The sequence below is a fragment of the Ammodytes marinus genome, assembly GCF_949987685.1.
Source record: "Ammodytes marinus genome assembly, chromosome: 21".
Taxonomy (NCBI): domain Eukaryota; kingdom Metazoa; phylum Chordata; class Actinopteri; order Uranoscopiformes; family Ammodytidae; genus Ammodytes; species Ammodytes marinus.
In genome coordinates, this window is record NC_137225.1 from 14,402,903 (window position 1) to 14,418,455 (window position 15,553).

The 15,553-nt window shown below is 43.4% G+C and overlaps 1 protein-coding gene across 3 annotated transcripts in view; it reads left to right on the forward strand.

Annotated features, from left to right (window-relative positions):
- ncoa2 (nuclear receptor coactivator 2) overlaps positions 1–15,553 on the forward strand; it is a 61,691-nt gene that overhangs the window by 35,300 nt on the left and 10,838 nt on the right. For all 3 annotated transcript variants that reach the window (XM_080049748.1, XM_080049750.1, XM_080049749.1), the window contains exons 6-11: positions 3,546–3,723; positions 5,661–5,843; positions 7,851–7,952; positions 9,156–9,296; positions 9,588–9,735; positions 10,119–11,460. In XM_080049748.1, the coding sequence (XP_079905874.1) occupies positions 3,546–3,723; positions 5,661–5,843; positions 7,851–7,952; positions 9,156–9,296; positions 9,588–9,735; positions 10,119–11,460 (2,094 nt within the window). The remainder of the gene's footprint in view (positions 1–3,545; positions 3,724–5,660; positions 5,844–7,850; positions 7,953–9,155; positions 9,297–9,587; positions 9,736–10,118; positions 11,461–15,553) is intronic.

A 15,553-nucleotide genomic window follows, 5' to 3' on the forward strand; every position in this document is an offset into this window, starting at 1 on the left:
CAGCTAAAAACAGGAAAGTTAGGCTATAATTCTCACAGGATCACCAATATTGGACAATAGAAAATTGAAAAATCATGCCTGGTCTGATGAGTCTCGATTTCAGTTGTGACATTCAGATGGCAGGTTCAGAATTTGGCGTAAACAACATGAAAGTATGGATCCATTCTGCCGTGCACCATCAACCATGCCATGTTCAAAGTCACCTAAACCCCCTTTTTTCCCCATTCTGATGCTCGGTTTGACTTCAGTACATTGTCTTGACCACGTCTAAATGCCTAAATGCATTAAATTGCTGCCATGTGATTGGCTGATTAGCTATTTGTGGTAACACTTTATAATAACTATCCGTTGTAACTCGTTAATAGATCATTAGTAAACTCTTAATTAATGATTATTAATGATTTGTTAAGTGTTTGTTAGCAGTTTGTTAAGGATTTATAACAATGGTTATAGTTAATATCTTAATAATTGAATCAGTTCATCTGGGAGGTAATCCGAGATTAACTGATCACGTCACGTTCAAGTCCATGGCATGCACAGTGTGTATTGAGTTTATTTAAAAATATTTGAAAATGGGGCTGCCCTCAGTTGCCCATGCACTGTGTATAGTCTATAGCCTATTTCAGCCTCGTCCCAGATGAACTGATTCAATTATTAAGCTATTAACTATCTACCATTGTTATAAATCCTGCTAACAAACACTTAACAAATCATTAATAATCATTAATTAAGAGTTTACTAATGATCTATTAACAAGTTACAACGGATAGTTATTATAAAGTGTTACCCTATTTGTTTTTATAAGCCATTGAACAGGTGTACCTAATAAAGTTGTGTGTGTGTGTGTGTGTGTGTGTGTGTGTGTGTGTGTGTGTGTGTGTGTGTGTGTGTGTGTGTGTGTGTGTGTGTGTGTGTGTGTGTGTGTGTGTGTGTGTGTGTGTGTGTGTGTGTGTGTGTGTGTGTGTGTGTGTGTGTGTGTGTTAGGGCTGTCAAAATTAACCCGTTAACGCAGGGTGATTAATTTCTGGAATTATCGGCGTTAATTTTTTTAGCGCATGTGCAGAATGATCTGCCCCGTGCATCCCACCGGCTCTGCACTTCAGTCACTCTAACGTTGTGGCTGACCCAGGATCAGTAGCTGCACGCAGCCAAACATAGCAGCACGTTAGCCCATGCCGTGTTTTAAGGTTTTAAACTGCTAATGGTCACGTCTGTATCGGGGGCATAGATAGTATATAAAATCAACTGCCGCAGGTGACAGTTGCTGTCGGGAGCAACAGGAGGAGAAACATTGTCCGCTCTGTTCAGAGCCCGCGAGAACACAAATGTCTGCAGTTTTCAGAGGTGTGTGTGATCAGACATCAACATAAGGTCGGCTTCCTGGCACACATGAACAGTCCCCTATAGCGGTCGCGGTACAAACGCACGCACACACACACACACCGCGGACTGTAATCAAGTTGTATTCAAGAATGCACAACCCATAGATTCACCAAATAAATGCCATTCTATAGCCTATCCTATATTTGCCCAAAGACATAGTAAAGAGACAGACCAATTGAATTATGGTTTGGTAGGAAGGCCTATATATTTTAGTTTGATTTAAATTTACTTTCAGTATTAAAACCATCATTTGGATTTTCAATTAATAAACATACTAATTTTAAATGTACATATCCACCTTCTGTCATTTATCTTTCCGTTCATACAACATTATACAGAGAAAATTCGAATTTTTCGGGCATATTTCGAATGGTCAAATTAATCGTGATTAATCCACAGAATCCTGTGATTAATCTGATTAAAAATTGTAATCGTTTGACAGCCCTAAAAAAATATATATATATATATATTAATATATATATATATATATATATATATTAATATATATATTAATATATATATATTAATATATATATATATATATATATATATATATATATATATATATATATATATATATATATATATATATATATATATATATATATATATATTAATTAATTAATTAATTAATTAATGAATTAATTAATGTGTAATTGATGTGGTCACGTCTACAGTGTCCACTTGATCAGGACATTATAAATCAAAGTATTTGCTAACCGCATTATGCAAGAGTGTTTTGTAGAAGGCAAGAGTTGGCAACTAGTGAGTGTTTGCTCTGTTTTCTGTTTGCCCTATTTGTCCAGTACATGGCCTTTCTTCACACAGGGTGGACTTGCACAACCATGTTGCATTCTGAAAACCGCTGTACTTCATGCAGTTATAGATGAGTCTTAAACCTTAAGTCTATTTTCAGCTCTTGCCGCGTTAATGAAGGCAAGGGATAACGTGCATCCCTATGTCATAAGAATGTTTAAAATTGTTGAATTGTAATTGCCTTTAACAGTGATCCCTTATATTTATTTGATGCTAAATGCAGGGAAACATTGTCTTCATTTCGACTGCCAAATAGTTTTATGTTGTGTAATTTGTTGGCAGTTACTAGAAGATCTGCATTGACTATTTGTTATTAAAGGCTACTGTAGTCTAGTTAGTCGATTTCTTTCCCAAGTTATTGGTTAACATTTTTTTCCTTTTAGAGTTCTTAAAAGTCATTAAAATTGTAATGTGCAGATAACCTGGGTGTAGATACAATGGGTGTAGACTGAAACATAGGTGTTCTGTTCACTAAAACCCTAAAACTGAGCCCGACTGCAGGTATGTAATGTATGTAGTGCGCAACAGACAGAGACAGGCAGTTTTATTAGAGGTGTAAGTATCAGAGGAATGGACCAGCCAACTGAATATGCAACCGAGCATGTAATGTAAACTGTGCGAGTATGTAATGATTATTCAAGCAGAGGTGAGGAGCTGACACCTTGGCAGTAGTCTCCCGTCTCTTATCTTGACACTAGTTTTTACAGCTTTACAACCAGCACAAGTCTCTCTTTAAGGCCTCTGGGCGATTTTGATGGCCTAATTGACACCATCCTGTGTGTAATGGCTGACCTGGGGGGCAGTATTCTTTCAGTTAAGTGCTCCTCCTCCTCCAACCCTTTTATCCCGCTTATTATCAGGCCCCACACCGAATGTTGAGCGTCTGCCGAAAGGAGTGATTGATTGCACAGAGCACGCGGCGTATCGATCAGCTCTCTTTAGACACGACAGAGACGCAGCGTAACAAGTGGCATGTTCGCTGAAGATAATATGCTAAAGATAAGAGCCAGGGAATTACAAAAAAAAAATTTCCTTGAGTATTTTTTTTTTCTTCTTTTCACTTTTTCACAACTTAAAATGCATCCAAAGGAACACAAGTCATTAGCCAGTATAAGTGGTAAATACAGGAGGTCAAATATATTTTTACTCTGTTTAGATTTGGACCATTTAAAAAAAAAAAAAATCTGTTTAAAGGTGCACTATGTAACTTTGGGTATGTCAGAGGAGTGAAAATGCAGGCGCTGCAAATGTAAACAAATTCCTCTCCCCATAAACTGCATAATGCACCTTTTTCAAAATAAAACCTGTCCCTTCTAAACTAATGTTATTCTTCTCCTCCTGTCTAGGCCCTGGATGGCTTCTTCTTCGTGGTGAACATGGAGGGCAACATAGTGTTTGTGTCGGAGAATGTGACCCAGTACCTGCGCTACAACCAGGAGGAGCTGATGAACACCAGCGTGTACAGCGTGCTGCATGTCGGGGATCACGCCGAGTTCATCAAGAACCTCCTGCCCAAATCCCTGGGTTAGCCTCCAGCTCATTTTGCCCCCCTTCCTCCCCCACACAAGCTTTTCCCTCTACCTGTCAGTTTCTGTCTCGCTGTGTCGCATACATTCCATCTCATCATAAAAACAACAACACAATCAAAATGTACAATACAAACACATGAAATACACAACAAGCTGAGAAAGAGCCAAAATCCTTTTAACATTTACACAACGATGTAGAATGACTGCGATAAAAAATATTAATAAAATGAATTGATTTATATCTTTGCAGGCTCTTGTTTAAACCCTGAAATCATATCTTGCTTTTAACACACACTGCGTTCAATTCGTATACTCTTTCTAGTGACTATTCTACATAATACAGCTGCTCATAAAAATTATGCAGTTGGCATGCAGTAGTACACTAACAATTGGCATATACTTTCACTTTTTCATTTCATCATAACATAACGCCTTGAACTTGCCTGTTGATTATGTATCCGGTACATTGCTGGTTGTTTTCACTCGGGAGACTCAGTTGATGTGATGTCACTTCCGGTGTGTCGGATTGTGGGTCAGAATCGCCAAAAAAGCATGCTGATTTCCACACTAGAAAGTTACGACCTGATGAAGTCAGGCATATGGGTGTTTTTCAGCATTCTGCATCCTATCCCATGTATTGGGACATCCTAAATCTGTTTCTACTATGCTAAGTAGTAGGGAAGTATTTGTATTGGAACGCAGCCTCTGTGTTCTTTTTATATATCTCTTAAACTCACTTGTCTTCTTCTGCCTGTTCAGACAGGTACATTTTTAAGTTGCAGTATGTTTATGCGGGTTGTCAGTTAAAAGCGGAAATTACTATGATTAAATTACTACAGAGAACATGTGGGTACGCTGGCTAGTACACCATGTTACGTAAGCTTTATATACATGGTTGGCACAGTGCACAGAACCTATGCGTTCATTTGCTCTCACTCGTCTCTTCTTCCTCCCTCCCTTTTTCAGCTAATTAACTTCCTTTTTTCGGCATCTCTCCGCTGTCAGCGGCAGCAGCGCTATTCTAACTCTCACCAAGTTCCCATTTTTGTGTTCTCGCTTTTCCCCATCTCCATTAGGGCACCGCGCCTCTCATGAAAACAGGCCATCGATTGTCAAAAGACAGACATTTGCCATTTTCCTTTCTCAGGAGGTGATTGCGATGTATGTCATTGGCCCCCATCAAGAGCTTTTCCTAAGTCCCTTTTCCCCTTCCTCTCCTCTCTGTGGATTGAGGTCTGAGTGCCCAGCCATCTGGGTGTGGGGTGTTGGGGGGCAGCACAGATAGAGCAGAGTACCCTGGAAACGAGTGGGCTCAGTGGGCTGTGTCCCAGATACTGAGAGATTATCAATGCACTGAATGAGATCACAAACCAGATGGAGTGTGATGGGAGTTTGCTGGAGTTAATTGAGGTGTGTGTGCGTGCGTGCATGCGCCTCTGTCGTTTTAAAAAAAAATGCGTGTATTAATGTGCCCGTCCGCTTCCACATGTGTGCACATACGTGTTTGCTCGCGCCTGTGTACGTGATGGAGAGAAGAAGAAAGATTGTCAATTTCTGTTTTTAGAGGACGTGCATATGGAGGCCTGGCTGTGATGCATGGCCGTAGAGAGAGAGAGATAGAGAGATGGCACCAGGGCTAGGGTGTTCCAACTGCTCATTACAACTGATCTCTACCCAGCAACTGCTCTTTCCTAGCCTTTTTTCTTCTTCTTCTTTTTTACACTTCTTTTTCCCCGCCTCCATTCTCTCTGTCTGTCTTGATCTCATTATGTCTTTCACTCGCAGCATGGGTACAGTTAGCCTTTCTTGGCTCACACGTGTTTTTGAGCACACGTTCAAATCAATCCAATACACCCCCCCCCCCACCACCACCACGTTTTCTAAACTGTCCCCTCTCTATCCTTCTCATCCCCCCCTCCTCCTCCATTGCAGTGAATGGTGCTCCATGGTCAAGTGAGGGTCCGAGGAGGAACAGCCACACGTTCAACTGTCGAATGCTGGTCAACCCCCACAGCGAGAGCCAGGAGGAGCCGCACGAGCCTCAGCAGCAGAAATACGAGACCATGCAGTGTTTCGCCGTCTCGGAGCCAAAGTCCATCAAGGAGGAAGGAGACGGTATGGAGGGAGAGAGGGTGGGGGGAGGTTGTGTTTAGAGTTGTGAAGTTGATTTGACAATAAAGTAGTGACCCTACAAAACAAAGATATTTTAATATTTCAAAATAAAAGCTAAAGGAATTGTAAATTCCTTTTTGCAATTTCTAAGACATTTCAATGAATATAAAAGTGAATTGAAAAAATGGAAGGAACTTAAGGGTTTGATTAGGGTCTCAGAGCTGGCAAATAACTATGTCCTGATACAATACTGTTCGTAAGCAAGCTCTTGGAGCAATTTCTAAAACACTCGACAGTCATTATGGGAGGCAAACGTCCGCTATCGTCAGACGAAAGGCGACTGAGGAATGAAAGGTTGCTTAAGGTAAAAATGTGCGTACATTTTTTTTAAATTTGTGGAACACTTTGCAATAACAATTAATCTAGAAAGTGGGAAGACACAAATAAGTCTAATCCATATTAAATTCACAAGAATCTTCTTTACCTCATGTAGCTCAGAAACCTTGGCGAGGACAAAAGAGAGCAGAGAGGAAAATGGCTGCTGCAGAATGGAAAATGGTTTTAAATATTAATCCAAGTTGCAGCCATTGAAATTTAGAATGATGATGAAGAGACCGTCAAGGCTTAACCTTGATGATATTAGTCGTATTACTGGCATTGTATCCGGGGGGGGGTGGGGGTTTAACTAGCAACCAAAGAGGAGCAGCGCTGGTGCCACTCAAGTTGCATCCGTGAAAAGTTAAATGACACAAGGGAGGCTGTGCAGCTGTCATTAAAGTCTATATTTATAATTCATGTACATCCCTCAAAACCCCTGGCTCGTCATTCTAAGGAAAGTAATGTAGCTGCTGTAATCGTGTGCTTTCAATCAGTGATCCAGCCCCTTTGATAACATTCAAATAACGCTCAATGCAACCGCTTATAAACACTGTGCTCCAGAACATGTTCAGAGATAAAGAGAAGCTGCACACAGAACAAGTGCATCCATATTTTAATGACCTAAATCTTAAAGCTTAAATAGACAAACATAATTTCCCACCGCCGTAATATCACTCTGTGGTTAAGTAAAACAATATGTGAAAATGCAGAAGTGAAAAAGTCTAGGATTAACCTGTCTTTTCCCCTCTCTGGGGCTTCCTCTGTGCACCAGCTGCTTGCCAGCCATACTTTGGCAAATAGACTGACTAGGACCAAGGCCAGAGGTGTGTAACGGTTTGTGTGTCTGTGTGTGTGTGTGTAGCAAGGCAGGATCAGTGGTTACAGTTGCAGGAATTTGTCCTGCCAGAGACAGAGGAAGGAAGTAGAGGGAGAGAAAGCAAGAGAATTTGGAGAGATTCACAGATCTAAAGGGGGCCGGACCACCCAAGAGGTTCTGTTTACGAGTCAGAATGAGGAATGCGTGTGTGCGTGTGTGTGCGTGTGTGTGTGTGTGTGTGTGTGTGTGTGTCTGTCTGTCTGTCTGTCTGTCTGTGTCAGGCCTGGCATGCATGTCATTGCCAAAAAACAGGTTTGGGATTGTGGGTATTACAGGCACAGGAGAAGTTAGATGGCAGACTTTTTGGGTCACCCCAGTCCTGGTCTTGGCGGTGTTGCTCGTGTGTGTCTTTGTGTGTTTGAGGCAACTGTAATGATTGAGCGATGGCCGTTCTTAATGTTGAGCCATGGGAGGTGTCATCATCGGTGTGAGTTGGCATTGTAGTTGAGACCAGCTGGAGACACACGGCCATGAGCACACATACAAACAAATGCACACACACACACACACACACACACACACGCACACACACACCTTCAAAGGTCACACTTTGTCATTTCCCTTGCCAGCGTAAGCTTTTCCTCCTCATGAAAGGAGTGCCGCCCTGATCCCGGTGCTCATTAATAACTGTATTAATTATGCTGCCTGGGAATAACATGCATTTCATTTTCTTTCCCTCCCTCTCTCTCCATCATTTACGCCCCCATCCTCCTCTCCTCTACCTCGTCCTCTCTCTCTCTCTGTGTCTCTTTTAGACTTTCAGTCGTGCCTGATCTGTGTGGCTCGCCGGGTGCCCATGAAGGAAAGACCCATGCTTCCCACGCATGAGAGCTTTACCACGCGCCAGGACCTTCAAGGTACACCAAGCAGTCACACAGCCAGGAAAAAACTGATCTGGCGAGGAACATTTCTTTTCCCAAGCAGACAAACTCAGATTCATTCAGCCCACATAAAAGCACTGTGCAGTAAAGGCTGATAGGTTGTGTCGATTTTAGGGTCCCCTGCGGAACATTTAGTGGAACATTTTCACACACACAGCTGTTTGAATAAAACTTTGCCCTGCGTTGCAAAATATTAATACCGTGCATTACCTTATCCCATGTCTCCAGCCCATAAATCAGCCCACACTACAGTTTAGGTATTAAATGGTGATTGTATCCTTGGTTAAGGCTCTTAGGATTAAATGCGCTAGTAGAACCTGCATCCCACCTTTTTCTGCACTCTTGGAGGTAAAATATCTGTTTGAACACTGATGCAACGGTGCAGACAGTTGTCTATGTTGAACCTGGTCTTTGATGTGCTTGGGGCATACACACAAAGAGACACAACACTTAAACATACACTCGCTGGCATATAGTAATTTACTGTAGTTCGCCACCCAGACCTCTGTGGGTATGCATGTAGGTATGCCTACATGCCTGTTTGTTAGAAATTCAACATTTTAGATAAATGAAGTGCCTACAATCAGCTATGCATTTAGCCTGTGAGAACTTGTTGGATAGGGTGTTGTGCTGTAAAGGGCTACATTTATGAATGCTTGTGCGACAAGTCTTTAGTTCCTACGGCTGTCATTCAGGCAGCACTCTGCTTGTCAGCCCTTTTTAAATGCATCGCTTTTTCCATATAAATTGCAACCCGGTAAAGGACAACTATTACACAGCTAAGGGAGAGAGTATGCGTACATGTGGGTAGCATAGGTGTTTTTGTTGCGCTCTCAAAATATTTGAGCCTAAGCTTCCAGTGCCTGGTGACTTTTGAAATAAAAACCTTCTACCTGTGGTCATCAGTGTCTAAATGCCGATCTTACAATCTGAAGCATTTATGTTTGCTTACATAATCCTATGTAGCAAGGACTGCAATGCCTTTCTTGCAAATTGTGCAGCAGAGTGGCCAAGTGAATTGAACCTTATTGTAAACAAGCTGGCCTACATATTTATGGTTTGAGAGAGATGTTGGATCCCCATCAGCTCAGCAGGTGTCGGTTGGAGCATGTGTGTATATAGAAATCATTCCCTTCCATCTGTGACTGCTGCTTCCCTAATCCACTCCTCTGTGTTTAGGTAAGATAACGTCCCTGGATACCAGCCTCCTGCGGGCGTCCATGAAGCCGGGCTGGGAGGATCTGGTGAGGCGCTGCATCCAGAGGTTCCATTTACAGAATGACGGAGAGATGTCTTTCGCCAAGAGGCATCAGCAGGAAGGTGAGTGTGAAGCAAAGAGTGTCCTTTATAGTGACTTCCTTTGGTCTTTCTGATGTTAAATGTTCATCGTAAGGGTCCTTTATAACCAAAGCTAATGTGTTATCATCGGATGCTGCTCTGAGAGCCTCAATCCAGTCCACTATTTTATTGCCATTTCCAAAACAACTGAAAACAGAAACAAAACCATACAAAGTAAACAACAGAGAGCGAGTTGTCTGTTATATCATCTTAAGTAAATTGTGTTTTTGTATTTTCATTTTGCTTATATAAGTGCATGATTTGTGTCCTTAGTACTCCGCCACGGCCAGGCCTTCAGCCCCATCTACCGTTTCTCCCTCTCCGATGGAACCATCGTCTCAGCCCACACCAAGAGTAAACTGGTGCGCTCGTCTGCCACCAACGAGCCCCAGCTCTACATGTCCCTGCACATTCTCCAGAGGTATGTCTCGCTGCGTCATGTTTTAGCCTGTTGTTGCCCTGGAGCGCAACATTTTGGCCTCATGTATCCTGTGTGGATTGGTTCAGATATATATTCCTGCTAATAATAATTATAATAATAATAGTGTTTATCTGTATTTTCTATAGAGCTCAAAGTGCTTAACAATGATACAAGTACATGCATTACAAGCTTCACATTAAAATAGAGAATAGAATGAGAATTACAGTAAAATAGTAAAAATGTGATAAAATAGAGTTGAAAAGAAAGAAAGGCATTTAATTCATTTGTTAATTTGTTTGAAATAAATTGTAAATCCTGCTTGTAATAAAAAAAGTGTTCAACTAATCATCTGTGTAATCTGTGTGTGCATTTTCAACCTGTAGGGAGCAGACGGTATGTGGAATGGGCCAGGACATGGGACCGGGCAGTCAGGCCACGGGGATGGCTCCCAAACCCACTCCCTCCTCCACTCCCTCCATGACTCCTCCAACCCCAGGCAGTTTGCCAGGTCCGGGGCCTCAGGGCCAAGACACTACTATCAGCAGCAACAGCACGCCTTTCTCCCCTCCGGGCCCTGCTGGCCCCAGGGAACCAGCAGCCATGGGGGGCCACATGCAGGGCTACCGCTTTGGCTGTCCCCCGCCACACAACCACACGGGCGGCATGCAACCACCGCAGCAGGGCCCCAACTGGAGGATGAACAGCCCCTCTCGCGCCAGCCCCAGCCCTGCCGGTGGGCCCCATCCACCTCAACAGAACTCTATGCTGTCGCCCAGGCACCGAGGGAGTCCCGGGGGCGCGGGCAGCCCTCGTGTAGCTGGAGGCATGCACTCACCCTCCCCAGTGGGGATGTGTGGTGGAGGTCCTGGAAGTGCAGGTAGTAGCAGCGCGACAAGTGTGCACGCTAACAGCTACACTAGCAGTTCTCTGTCTGCTCTGCAGGCCCTTAGTGAGTGTCACGGTGTTGGACCCGGACATGGACCCCCTCATGCACACACACTGGGCTCTCCGGACCGGAAGATAGGCTCCCCAGCAGGGGTCATACCAGGGTCAGGGGTTAACACTCATCTCATGTCAAAACTGGGAGGAGGCAGTGGTACAGGAGACTCGTTTGGAGCTCACACAGAAGGGGTTCAGGGGCACGGCCAGGGCCAGACAGAGGGCAACCTAGAGCCCAAGGAGGAGAGGGAAGGGCCCCCCGAGGGCCAAGACCCTCACAATCGCCTTCACGACAACAAGGGCCACACCAAGCTACTGCAACTGCTCACCACCAAGCCAGAGCCTCTGGAGACTCCCCTCTCCCCCGGCGCAGGAGGGGAGGGCAAGGACCAGGCCGGGGGTCGGGGTGGGCATGCAGGAGGGAACACTCACGCCACGTCCCTCAAAGAAAAACACAAGATCCTCCACCAGCTGCTTCAGAACAGTGCATCTCCCGTAGACCTGGCCAAACTCACTGCGGAGGCCACAGGCAAGGAGCCGGGCCAAGACCAGTCCCAGGGTGGTGGTGGCAGCGTGGCTTCTGGGGCAGACATTGCTCCAAAGCAGGAGCCCTTGAGCCCCAAGAAGAAGGACAATGCCTTGCTCCGCTACCTACTGGATAAGGATGACACTATGGGGAAGGACAAGGTGGCTAAGCTGGAGCCTGGGGAGGTGAAGGTGGAAGGGGGCAAACACCCCCTCGTCAAGGTGGAGAAACAAGACACAGGCTACGACCGGGCTGAGCAGGTCAGTTATCACAACAAGCTGTGCTCCTCCTTGTGTACACTATTATATTTAAGAAACATTTTGTCTTCCCGTTTTGAAAAATTGCTCGTTTACTGCATAATTTCCATGTTTTTGAAATGATGAAAGAGCTGGCGCTGCCCTAAAACAGATTTTGTAACCTCTTTCTCCTCAGCCCAATTGCACAAAAAAAAAACTTTTTTGCCCTGCACTGCTCCACTTGCCTCTTCTCTGTGCGAGCGTTAATCTGGGTTAGGTAGCAGTTTGTTGGCTCCTCCAGGTCCCATGTCCGCACAGGAAGCTACAGCTAGACCAACAAACTCTCTGGCAGTGTAGAGGGTCAGACAGCATCTGTGGCATACATACATATATATACAGTCTTATTCAGATTTACGGCCTTATCATATACACTTAAGACATTGTGCGTGTGTTTTTTAATTCACTTACATAAACACATCTGGTCCTTTCACTGCCTATGTGTTGGCAGCACAGGCTGAGTGAAGCTGTCGGCCAGCTTCAAACAACTGTGACATTTGGAAGGAGCCCCCGTGGTTCTCTAGCCATTTGATCCTGGCTGCGTTTGGCCAGAAAGCCCTCAGGTTTGGCAGCGAGCTCAGGTCAGGCCTGGCGCTGAAAGAGAGAAGTAGAGAGAGGAGAGTGAAAGGAAGGGAGCAGGGGAGAGTGTTGCTGGTGAAACCTGTGAAGCCGAGGTTTCAACTTGCTCTTCACGCGCGAAAGAAAACCAATTTTGGGTTAGACCCATAATTGTTTTTGAACAGTAAAAAACCTGTGTATGGATCGTCTACTTAAACACATGGTCAGGACACAAGTCTAGAGAATGTAGCGCCATCACACACATCACTGCTAAAACCACAGAATGACTATGTGGCACATTTCCATAGAAACAGAGCTGTCCCCACCCCACCCAACACACACACACACACACACAGAATGTCTGCTAGCAATAGCAATGCGTGCTAGCTGTGTATGTACAGTATGTGCTTGGGTATATATGAAGGGGAGGGGGGATGGAGTGATTGGACGGATAATAAGAGCTGCTGTTGGACTGAACAAAGAAGGGAAAGATGAGAGAGGTGTAGATACCCCCAGGAGAGCCCGGCCTCAGCAGGCAGAGTGAAAATGATGAGCCATATGCTCCTGCATGTCCTCGCCGCTACCATGGAGATAGAGAGAGAGAGAGGGAGCGCTGTGTGTTTCTAGAACAAGCAACGTACCAGAGACAATAGAGAGGAAATGAAGAGAAATGTCTTGATATTGTATGTTTTATTTTCTGCCCAGTGTGCAGGTGTGATGAAAAAAAACATATATTGCACGTTAAAATGGTCTGCTCTGCCTTTCTTTGACACTGTAAATGCAAAAGGCTAAATCCGCCTATCATAGTGATAGCAGATTTCAGTTCATATGGTTTCCAACCTAGAACGGCAGTATTTGTTAGATATGAACTAAGTCACGACTTCATTTAAACTGCGCGTATGAAGTGTGTGTGTGAAGGCTGTCTACTAGTTAAAAAGTCCACCCATCCTTCTTTCTCCGTCTGCCTCTCTCTTTCTCTCTCTCTCTCAATCTACTAACCTCACCCACTGTTTTCTCAGTGTCTCGCCCTCCCTCCCTCCCTCCCTCCGCCTATCTCCTCCTCACGATTGTTTGAGGGCTGAATTATTGATGGCCAGAGCAAAGCTAAATGAGAAATCAGAGCAGGGCTTCGGTACGCAGTATGTTTAGCTCATGGTTGAAGGAAATATCAGTATGGTCATCTAGTCCCATAGCCCTACATAAGAATAAGGATTATCAATAGGTTGTGCATGATGCGTGTGTTTCTGTGGCTATTTCACATGTAAATAACCAATGTTAGGCAAATAATTAGTAATATTACAGAACCTATTCATTGTGGTAGCATTAATTGTCAATGCTTACTAGTGATGTAAAATAATTCACAGCTCACTTCAACATTGACTTCAGGCTACTGCTGCAATAGCCATAGTCTCTTTAAAGAATATGAGCTAAATAAATCAAGGAATGAATCTATTCCACTATGGTGCAATCTCCTGATTTAATAAGTTTTTCAGTGATTTCTGTTGTGGCTCAAATACTACAGTTCTCCTCATTTTCATTGGTGCGTATATACCAACTTTATCAGGCATCAGCAGGTCCTTTTGTACTTTTTGAGTTTTTTTTAAGCTGCTGAGCCAGTGATCATCTGAAACATAAATGAAAGGAATATTTCGATAGTTGTCAGAAATAATATTGAAGTAAGTGCTCCTCCTGCATCACCACCAAAGGAGTCACAATATGTGAACTTTAAAAAAATAATTCTTGGCATACATTATTACCAGTCTTGAATAAAAACCTTATCCTTAAAATGTGTCGCAGCTGAATTTGATTTGTTGTTCAGCTTTAAATATTGGAATACTTGTTGTGTTTTAGCTCTCACAAAAATACAAAGTCACAAAATAGATTTTGTGTAAGTAAAAAGTGTTGTTACTTTGGCAAAAGGCCCAGTCTGATTTCTGGAGTAAAATGACTTTTGTTTTGGCCTTACTTGACAGTGGCAGTTCTGCTTTACCCCTCCTATTCCTCAGTTCCCTTTCCCTTTCCTTTAAAATGGCATGGGCTAGGTCAAAGAGGCACAATGGTCAGGGTTCGACATAACGTATAGCCCGATGGCCCGGGGCCAGTAAAATCATATGCAGGGAAAGTTGATTGGCCAGTCACTGTCCCGCCCGGGCCAGTGACTGGCCAATCACAGTTCAGTATCTTTTTGTAGACTACATCATGGTTCATTGAAATGCGCGTTGAGAGTCGTAATGAAAGCAGTGTTTATTTAAGACTCAATATAATAAACCTATTATAAAATGTATTTTTTAATGAAAGGCCAGTGGACAACCGATGCGTGGGCGTTTTGACAGGCGGAGCAACAAGCGGGTGCACTCTCGCTCCGTTGGCAGAGCTGCCTACGCCTGCGAGTCGACAAATCAATCGACTTGCTTTGCCTCCTTTCTTTCTTCCCACAGCAGAGGTTGAGGTGCAGAAAATTATAACTGCGCTTTTCCTTTATCTGCCGACGTAATGTTACAGTATTTGCATGCAAGCCCCAATGGTAATACAAATGAGAGGCGTTATTTAAACGCTGTGAATGCGTCTCCGGTGATTGTGTCGGTTGTAGACAGAAACGAACGGAGGGACTCCGCTCACTGTACAGTTCCTATAGTCGCGCAGTTTGGCACTGTGTTTTCAGGCTCGAGACATTCAATCAGATCGCGGAAGTCTTTCCCATTGAAATCGCTAACGGGGAGAATATCCCCGGTTATTATTTTAGCCACAAACCACAGTTCATCTGCGCGGCGGCTCACTGGCTGGCTAGATCACACGGTGAAACGCTGCTGTGATCGGACGAAGGCATTGTGTGTTTCTAAGGTGATTTAACATCATAGTCTTAGACGAGCGTTTAACTTATTCTGCATATTTTGCACTGCATTGTTTTTTATCAATAGTTTGAAAAAATGGTCCCACACCGGACTCTTATGTGAAGCTGACACTTCATGGAGAAGTGACACTCCTGCAGCGTGCTCACGACCAGACGTGAACTCACATACACGGTGAAATCTCCCATTAAAAAAACGGCATAACCCACTGATTTTCGGATTTCTATTCTATTTTTAAAGTCAACTTGAGCGCAAGTGGAAAACCGGTCATTCGGTCGACACATTCACATCCCTAATGCATATAGAGAAAGTAATAAAAACAGCCTACCACACATGACTTCTGCAGGTGAACTATTCATTAAACTGCCCAAATTCAAGAATAAAAACTACTGGACTTTAAAATACTGGCCGACTCTTTCAACATACTTTCAGTTGTAGGCTTCTAATTCAATATGTTTGCCTGGTTTTATATTATGTGTATGAGCAATATCAACATTTCATATAATTAACTAAAAGAAAAATAACCAAATCTAAAGGGAATATCTATACTGTTACAGTATAGATATTCCCTTTAGATCTGGTTATCTTTCTTTATTTTTCTAATACAGGTATTATAATTATTGACACTAAATTATGAAGAAAAAAAAAGTGTG